Source organism: Mastomys coucha, unplaced genomic scaffold, assembly GCF_008632895.1.
Source record: "Mastomys coucha isolate ucsf_1 unplaced genomic scaffold, UCSF_Mcou_1 pScaffold9, whole genome shotgun sequence".
In the NCBI taxonomy this organism is placed as follows: domain Eukaryota; kingdom Metazoa; phylum Chordata; class Mammalia; order Rodentia; family Muridae; genus Mastomys; species Mastomys coucha.
Genome location: NW_022196915.1, coordinates 90,486,131 through 90,495,918, shown reverse-complemented (window position 1 = coordinate 90,495,918; position 9,788 = coordinate 90,486,131). Strand labels below are relative to the sequence as shown.

Below are 9,788 nucleotides of genomic sequence, written 5' to 3'. Positions count from 1 at the left end.
GGACAGACAGTCCAGCTGCCTGTCCAGCTGTAAGTACTAGAGTCCATGGTGGACAGACAGTCCAGCTGCCTGTCCAGCTGTAAGTACTAGAGTCCACGGTAGACAGACAGTCCAACTGTAAGTACCAGAGTCCACGGTGGACAGACAGTCCAGCTGCCTGTCCAGCTGTAAGTACTAGAGTCCACGGTGGACAGACAGTCCAGCTGCCTGTCCAGCTGTAAGTACTAGAGTCCACGGTAGACAGACAGTCCAGCTGTAAGTACTACAGTCCACGGTGGACAGACAGTCCAGCTGCCTGTCCAGCTGTAAGTACTAGAGTCCACGGTAGACAGACAGTCCAGCTGTAAGTACTAGAGTCCACGGTAGACAGACAGTCCAATTGCCTGTCCAGCTGTAAGTACTAGAGTCCACGGTAGACAGACAGTCCAGCTGCCTGTCCAGCTGGAAGGCACTACAACGCTGCCCTGGAGTAAACGGCAGCTCTAAAACTCTCAATTATAGATTTAAAGGGTTCCTATATTTAAGAATAAGACTTTAGAGGCTGCAGAGATGGATGGCTTAGTGGTCAAGAGCACTGACTGTTCTTCTAGAGGACCCAGGATCAATTCCTAGCAACCACATGGCAGCCCACAACTGTCTGTAGCTACAGGATCCAACAGCCTCACACAGATATACATATAGGCAAAACACTAATGCACATAAAACAAAAATAAATTTTAAAAAATAAGATTTTATGAGGCAAATAAAACAAATTATGACTTGATATAAAATAAGGGAAATGAAACAGAATAGATTGTGGTTGAAGAACTGACAAGAAATAAGTCCTGGTAGACATCAACAATCAGTACATAAAATGAGAGAGGGAAGGTTGCTGAGATAGGAGTCTATAGAGGTGTGGAAGGCCCACTCTAGGAATTTGTATGCTAAGAATTACATACTTCAAACATTAAAAGAATTCATCAGAGTAGAAAAAACTTAAAGACAGAAATGGCCCAAACTTTAAAGATCAAAAATTTATTGATGAGGGAAGTTTAAAAACAAAACAAAAACTAGACAACTATTTCAGGAGGAAAACAAGTCTAGATTTGGTAGATTCTTATGTAACTATATATCTACGTTATTACCCAGTAATTCTTACCAAAAGAAGTACATGCCTGGCCGGGCGGTGGTGGCGCACACCTATAATCCCAGCACTTGGGAAGCAGAGGCAGGTGGATTTCTGAGTTCGAGGCCAGCCTGGTCTACAGAGTGAGTTCCAGGACAGCCAGGGCTACACAGAGAAACCCTGTCTCGGAAAATCCAAAAACCAAACACCAAAAAAAAAAAAAAAAAAAAAAAAAAAAAAGAAGTGCATGCCCACAAGAAGACTGATACAAGAATATTCCTAAGTTTCATTTATAAAACCCAAAAGCTAAAACATACTAACTGTCCACCAACAAAGCAACAGATAAGAAATGTATAGTCACGCAACTTGTATCAGATAAAATTATACAATTGCAAAGAGATGATCCACTAACATTTATAATAACCTGGGTCTATCTCAAACCTTCTCCCTGCATAAAAAAAGCTGTATATTCAATATGCTACACTATTTAAAGTGGAAAAACCACCTTGGGGATAGTAATTGACTGACAAAGGCTCTAGGGAAGCCATCTGGAGTGAAGGAATATTCTATATGATGATATTGAGTTTTATCTGTAAACGACAAAGATGCAGACTGGGTGTTTGTGTTTCTCAGTGCTGCAGAGTGAGACTTTGTCTCAAATTTTAAAAATTAAAAAGAGGGACTAGACATGGTGATCCACACCTTTAATCTGAACACAGATTAAAGGCAGAGGCAGGTGGATCTCCAAGTTCCAGGCCAGCCTGGTCTACAAAGTGAGCCCCTGTCTTGAAAAACCAAAAGAAAAAGAAAGAATGAATGAGAGATATATTAAAAATAGGACACTAAGTCAGAAGGAAATCTGGTGAGAGTAGATCAGGGAAAGGATTAGGAAGGGGAATAGGGATGAATATGATCAAAATACACTGTATGCACATATGAAATGCTCACAGAATAAAAAAATATTCCAACTGTAAAATGACATTGAAAACATATAACAGCATGAATGTAACAACTGTTAAAAACTATTCTTCCAGCTTTCTATATACTGCTACCTATTAGAAAGTTTTAATAGTAAACACCACTGAATGATGGAATGGGATTTTAAAGGAAACCACTGAAGGTTTTTGAGGGGAAAAAAGAAGCAGAAAGAAAGAGAAAGAAAAAGGAAGGAAGGAAGAAATGGAGGGAGAGAATCTAACTTATATTGAAAAAGAACATGACTCACGCCATGCAAACAGTCAACTAAAGGGCAGCCAAGCCAAAGAAGAAAGCAGTAATTCTTTCATAGCACGGAGAAATGGGCATCCAAGGAGCCAGGAAGAGCTCACAGGGAGACGAGAGGACAAAGATGTCAAAAGAAAGCTTCTAAATATCAGCAATTTAAAAAAAGAGTTTTGAGGACAAAATTCAATCTCAATATGATAAGAACCCTAATGTAGACAAGAGTCTAGAAGTATCAGATTAAGCAACTTGGCAAGCCTGAGAACGCCGTTTAATATAAGACAGATAATGTATATTGATAAATTCAAAAGAAACAAATGAAGGTCACAGAAATCAGGAGAGACAAAAAAGATAACTGGAAAACAACATACTGTAAAAGTCTATGGTGTTTCTTTAAATTGGAAAATGAAAGCAAACAACTACACCTAAAATTCACCTTCTACTAGACACCTAGAATGGGCTACTGGGTGAGGCGGTGTCCTGGGCCTGAAAACCTCTGAGCATTCTTGCTTACAGGGCTGTCCATTTCCTGAAGATGGAACCTTCCTTGTAATAAGTTATACAGACAACAGAGAGAACTAAGGCAAGCCCAGGAGCTGCCTTCAAAGGCAAGTAAACCAGCATTGTTCGCTGCAGTGTTCGCTGCTCCCTACAAAGTAGACAGATAAAGAGCTAGATCCTTGACTCTGGTCGCCTCAGAGGTGTGGCAAACTCACTGCAGTGTCTCTCCAAACACTCATTAACCTCACAGGGCTTTGGAACAAGGAAAGCTACTCAAATATGCTGTGTTCCTGCTGCTTGGTGTACTGTGAGTAATGCCATTTGTTCTGATTTAGGAGTCTTCTGTTTTCTGCCAACAACCATGAAGCATTAACAAACTAATTCATTAGCTTATGAAAATAGTAGTTATTTCCACGTGACAGTCTCTATCTACATCAGTGGTTCTCAACCATCCTAAAGTTGTAAACTTCATGTTTTGGTGACCCCCCAAACATAAAATTGTTCTTGTAGCTACTTCAAAACTGCAATTTTGCTACTGTTAGCAATCATAATATAAGTATGAAAGATATCTGATTATGTGACCCTCAGTGAAATGGTCATATGACTCCAAAGGGGTCGCAACCCACAGGTTGAGAACCACTGCTCTACATTTTACCTATATTATTGTATTTTAATTCTCATAATAGATAATAACTATGAGGTTGTACTAATATGAGAAATGATGCTTTAAGATATGAAGTAACTTATCCAATGTTTGAAAACTTGCAAACAGAAGGCAAATAGGATGGCTCAGTGGTTAAGAGTACTGGACATTCTTCATATGGCCAGAGTTCAGTTCCCAGCACACACCGTCAGATGGCTTCTGACCATCTGAAACTAAAGCTCCAGGGGACTTTCTGGCTTCCTTGGGCAGCAGCACATGCATGACACACACATGTATATATAAAAAAAGAAAGAAAGAAAGAAAGAAAGAAAGAGAGAGAGAGAGAGAGAGAGAGAAAGAAAGAAAGAGAGAAAGAAAGAAAAGAAATGAATTAGGTTTTCATTTTCATTGCAAACAGAACCTAAATCTAAGTCTAGATGGCATTAACACCCCTTTTGTTTCATTGTTTGTAGGTCTGGAGATGGAACCAGAGCCTTGAGTGTAAACACCTAGGCCAAGCACCTGGGCTACATCTCAGCTGGCTAACTTGATTTTAGCAGTTCAAACCTCCTTCCTTAGCTGATTTATCAGGTGCAACTTTAATTCTCCAGGTACAGAAGTACTTAAAAAATCTATATAGCACAAGTACTTCAATTTTTGTTTCACAGAAAGCTTACATTGTAGAATTGTTATGATCTTAAAATGTAAAACAAGCAAAAACACTTTGCAGCCAAATATCAGAAATAACTACAGTAAACTAATCCAAGCTACTCTCTTTACTAAAGAATTTCTCACTACGTTAGTATGTTAGACGTAGTCCAACTAGTATACAGTTCAGGAAGTTGCTGCTACAATTAACACTGCCAATTTAATTATTCAAAGAATACCTTTTAAACCTCAGTGGTCACCTTGTTGTAGGTACAGGAGCCTTCCAAAGAGTAGAACATCAAAGCCAAAATGTAGGCTGGAATGGCAGCTGCAGAACAAGCTAACTTAACAGCGCGGCACATCGCTCTTTTCCTACCACGCACAACTCCGCTTCCAAAGCACAGTGAAAGTAAACAGCATGCCTCAGCTTTTTTTTTCTAAAATTAGAAAATTACCAAGACATTGTAGCAGGGCATTTTACCTATTGTTATAGATCTCTAACAATGGACAGGAGGGGGGGCAATTAGTATAGCCAGGAATGGTGATGTGCAACTGTTATGCTAGTCGGAAGCTGGGGCAGGAGGATCATGAGTTCCTTGGCTACTCTGTGGTTGAATGCTTATCCAGAATGTACAATGGCCAGTTTGGTAAAAAAAATAATAGTAATCAAGATGTGAACCCAACCTGGAGGCCCAGCCACAGATACATGGACAAAGAAAATGTATATATGCTCGAGGATGTTTTATTCAGCTGAAAAGAATAAAACTACAAGAATTTCAGGAAACAGGAAAACAGATGGAACTAGGGAGATGCAATATGTTAAGTGAAATAAGCCACATTTAGAGAGAAAAAAACATGTTTTCTATCCTAAGAGGAAATGTAGATTTAAATTTATATGTACATATATAGTATATGTAGGACACGAAAGTACAAAAAGGACTTATAAAATCCAATACTTAACATGTTGGCTAAAGCAATAATAAGAAAACAAACCCTTAGGTCGAAAGAAAAAAAATGTCCTGGCTAAATTGTATTACATGGATTAATAACAGTAAGCCATTCTGATCACCAGGCATCACCAGTATGCAGAGCTGAGTTTTAGCTCTTTAAATAAGAGTAAATTCACACAGCACAGCCTTTCTCACTCCTACGTATAGTTCCCTATCTCCTGACCTCATCATTGCTAACAAAGTTGTTTACTGCTCCAGTTTATTAATCATTCTAGAGTTTCAAAATAAGGCCTGACCTAAAGGCAGCCATAAAATAGGCCCATTACACAAGCTAGGCTTCCAGACTGATCCCCAGCTACAGGACCTACTCAAGACTGAAACTCTGTTGTATCTACGACATTTTCCCAGGCAAAGCTACTCTCAACAAAACAGGAGTTTTCATCCCAGACACACAAACCTACTATGTAACCAAAAAAGTAAAAGAATGAAAACACAAACTCAGACTATAATAAAATTCTCCAATGCCTCTCCCTATAAAGACAAATAATATTCTATCTAAAAGAAATAAATTTATTTAGAATGACTGAGTTTTGCCCTCTGCCCTTACGGAGTGGCTCCACCCACTCAAAGTCTCTATAGGACACAGCTTCAGTTTTGAAGGGGGAAAAATATAGTATTTTATATCTACTTTCAAAGTTTAGACAAAAGTAAACTCCAACATTATCTGAAGAGATTTTGAGAGAAAAAATAGTCTCAACTAGTTACCTCTATCAAAAGCAAAAGAGACAATATAATAAATTATTTATTATTAAAACGATTTTAAGTATCGTCCATGGTTGAACCCAATAAGGAAAGGCAACCCAAAGAAAGAATTCAAATCAAATTATATCACAAATAGAAATGGGAAAGATTTGAGAAACAAAACAAGTATCAATGATAAAATTATCCAAGATATAACTGTGGCATTTTATTTTTTCAAACACTTAAAAAGGTAAGATGTTTTTAAAAAATATAAAGATGCCCAAAACCGACAACTTGAAAGGCACATTCAATAAGTTGGCAAGATTTTTTTTCCCAAGCCATTCTAAAATTGTTGGTAATTTTCAGAAGATTCATACTCTGAACCACCTGGCCATGTTACAGCAAATAAACGGAAGTGATGCAGGACTCTTACCAAAGGAGAAATGAAAAGTTAAGTCTCTTCCACAACCCTTCAGAATTGTCAAAAGGCACAACACACGCAGATAGACAGGAAAGGTGACATATAGGACCAACTGTACAACCTTATAAACCCGACGTGCAATAGCACCAATACACACAAATGCTTTTCTTCTCTCCCCAGTAAGTATGTTCCACTAAATTATCTAAAAGTTTAAGTGAAAACGCAACAAAGTAAATATTGCTGACAATGGTATTTAGAATATTTATCTCCAATGACATCACTAGAACACAGAAGGTGGAAAATACAGAAATTCTGACAAAGGAAACATGGGACGCATGTCACTCATTTAAACATAGCTAGTGGTTTACACACTTGAGAGGTAAAACTCTGTATTAAATGAAAACTATTTTTTTTTTCAAACAAGGTTCGAATTTGTTTTTCTAATAAAGCGCTGGACCTCCCACCAAAACACACAGGCACACACGAACACAGGCAAAGCAGAGACAGGTTTTGTTTTTTGTTTTTTCTTGTTTTAACAAATGATCACTGTAATACTAACACAATGGAAAAGGGCAAAATGACAAGGTTAAGTAGAAGAGAGGCACCTTCCCCCATCACAGCTCTTCTCTAACTGGTCCCCAGCCCCCTCACGCCTGCTGCACCCCACTCAATAACCTCACGCAATCCAGGACGCCGCTCGGTCGCCTCCCTGACAGGTCCTTGCACCCAGCCCCGCCGCAGGGGGACACCACTCGTGGCTCACGGGTATCTGAGTCAGGGAAGAAGGAAACGACGGGAGGGGAAAATAAAGCCCAGGCGAGATGAGGAGCGCCGCGGAGGGGGCTCGGCTGCGGCCGGGGGCTGGAGGAGAGGCGGGCCGGGCGGGAAGGGGCCCGCCGCGGGGCCGCGGGGCGACCGTCCTCCCCGGGGCCCGCGCACTCACCACCTGGTAGCGGCCAGTCCCCAGCTGGTGGTGATCCATGCCGCCCGCCTCCTCGGGGTCCGGCTTCTGAGCGGGCGTGTCCCCTCGGTGCTGGTGCTCAGCTCCCTCGGCCTCCCCGGAGGACGACGCCGTCGCCGCCGCCGCAGAGCTTCTTCCGCCGCCTCGGGTCCTGCCGCCGCGGTCGCCTGGCGGGGCCGCTTCACTTCCTGTCGCTCGCTCGGCTCCGGCAGAGACCTCCGCGTCGCTCGCCGAAAGGCGCCGGAGCTCCGGGGAGCCGCGCGCGCTACTGAGCATGCTCGGCGCCGGCGCGCATGCGCTCTGCCTCCGCCGGCGTCCCATCCGCGGCCCGGCAGCGAAGGTGTCCCTAGGTGGGAGGAGATGGAAAAGTCAGGCAAGTCCCGGGGAGCCCTCTAGGTTGTCATCCAGTCGGCAGTGGGCGGTGGCAACAGAAGCGGAAAAGAAAAAATAAATCGCCCCACTTGATTGGATTTTCCCCGTGAGGGCAGGTTTCACTGTAGGGCGAGCGAATGCATCGTCACTGCGGAGACCGACGTTTAGGAGAGTGGAGGCGCCGCTTTCCTAGAGCACCTGAGGACAGGTCGCCCTTTTACTAGTCCCCAGCCTAGAGCATCGCAGAGAGATCCATCTTAGGGCAGTCCTAAAACAACGCACATTCGAAATCACTAATGAGGTAATGAATTACCAAATATCAGAGACGTATACATACATAAAACCACACATACATATATAAAATCAGCTTTAAAGTCGCAGTAAAATTAAGAGAAAGGAAAAAAAAAAGTCTTGCTTCTGAATACACATAGCCTTCCTCAGTAGAACAACGCATTTGTTAAAAATGTTAAACGACAACATACCGTTATCAATCACCATAGATTGCATTGGAATTCATTTTGAACACTGTGTGTTGTGAGAGCTCTGACAAATATGCCCTATTATAAATATGCACTATTATAAATCATACCAAACAGTTTCATTACTCTGAAAATCCTGGATAGGTCTTTACCCTCCTCTTCATTTTGCCCCCTTGTTTCTAAGAGATTTACAAATTCTCCAGACATAATTCAATGCCTTACAGAGAAGGAGGCTTTTAGAAATAAGAAATGGGAAGGACAGAAGAAAACAATGAAATGAGGTAGGATTTTTTTTTCTGTGCTAATACTCAGATATTCCTAAGAATCACTTTTTGTGGCGCATCATAATACCCTGTGACTAGCCATGTGTGACCTACTATCTATATGCTTCTCTCCCTCTCCCTTTCCTCCTCTTTCTCTCCTTTTTTCTTGGCACAGAGCATGTTTCTCTAACAAGTAGAAGACTATGGTTCGAGCAAAAGGTACCTTTTAACCCAAACATCAGCTTAGTGTACCCTGAGATCTATGGTCCTACCTGATCTGACCCAACTATCTTTTTTAGGATAATCAAGCCCTTTCTCCATAACTGTTCTTACTGTGGAGATACTCTGGGGGTTGAGGGAGGGAAACCTGGATAACACCTTACTTTGCTTCATACATTTGCAGAGGAGATTTCAGAAAGAAGGGAAGCCAGATGAGACCGGTTCAACTAGCCAGATACAAAAAAGTTCAATAAACTTTGTATAATTGTTAGCTAAAAAAGTTAAGTCTTTCTTATATTTTTATTTTTCAGATGATTTATAAGATCTATACTAGGATCATCTTAAAATATCTAATATTAGCATTGCCAGTCCAGCAATAATTAAAAGCAATTGGCATTTTCATACCTAATTTTCTTTATGTGTTCCAATGTAGTATATTTTAGATCCTCATTTACTTGATATTATTAGCACAAGTCCTAACTCCTTACAATATCATCCTGAATAGAATTACCTTACATGAGCTAAACACCACCCAGTGCTAGCAAAGAAAAATTAGATTCCTATTCAACTTGTTATCTATAAAGGTAATTTAGAATTGAATTCCTGTGTCTTTTTATTTTCATTAGTTATGTAGGACCACTTGTCTCTAAATTTTATTACTTCTAAGAAAAAGAGGCCATTAAAAATCAGAGACTTGACTCAAAGTAGACACCCTGAATCCTGTTGGTATATCAACTCTTCCATTTTACCCACACTGAGGTTCTCTCAATACAGAGCAGATGACACGATTCAATGACACAATATATTTTCAGTGCGGACGTTTGAAAGAACAATGAGACAGTGAGATCTGAATCTAGTCACTATGTACATGTTACGTTAGCCTCCACACAACTCTGAGGTGTAGGTAGGCATGACTGTAGTTGATGCTTAACAGGAGAGAAACTAAGGGACAGAGAGAGCAGCAACCCCACCAATGCTAAAGTCACCAGTAAGTGCTGATACTAGGGCCCCCAGTGTTAGGCACCTGATAAATATTGCACCCTAAAGAAGGGCAAGTCCCCTGTCTCCTTTCCCCTTCTGGTCATCTGTACTATGGCACTGTGAAGAAGAGATAAAGAAATGATTCATCATAAGTAGCCAGTCTGACTCTCTTTGGTCCCACCTTTTCCATCCATATGAAATCATGATGCTCTCACCATTGCAAAAGAGACATCCTGTTCACTAACTTATGACCTTAACAAAGCAAGATGCTCACATGACCCCT

The 9,788-nt window shown here is 41.0% G+C and overlaps 1 protein-coding gene and 1 long non-coding RNA gene across 2 annotated transcripts in view; one reads left to right on the top strand and one right to left on the bottom strand.

The window, feature by feature from the left end:
- Ndfip2 (Nedd4 family interacting protein 2) overlaps positions 1–7,606 on the bottom strand; it is a 50,096-nt gene extending 42,490 nt beyond the window's left edge. Inside the window, exon 1 of the mRNA XM_031361142.1 lies at positions 7,174–7,606. Coding sequence (XP_031217002.1) covers positions 7,174–7,512 — 339 coding nt within the window. The 5' untranslated portion in view covers positions 7,513–7,606. The remainder of the gene's footprint in view (positions 1–7,173) is intronic.
- An 804-nt stretch (positions 7,607–8,410) lies between these two features.
- On the top strand, positions 8,411–8,801 carry LOC116084284. The gene is made up of 2 exons (XR_004116064.1): positions 8,411–8,524; positions 8,709–8,801. It is a non-coding gene; the product is annotated as an uncharacterized LOC116084284 (long non-coding RNA).
- The last annotated feature ends 987 nt before the right edge of the window (positions 8,802–9,788 follow it).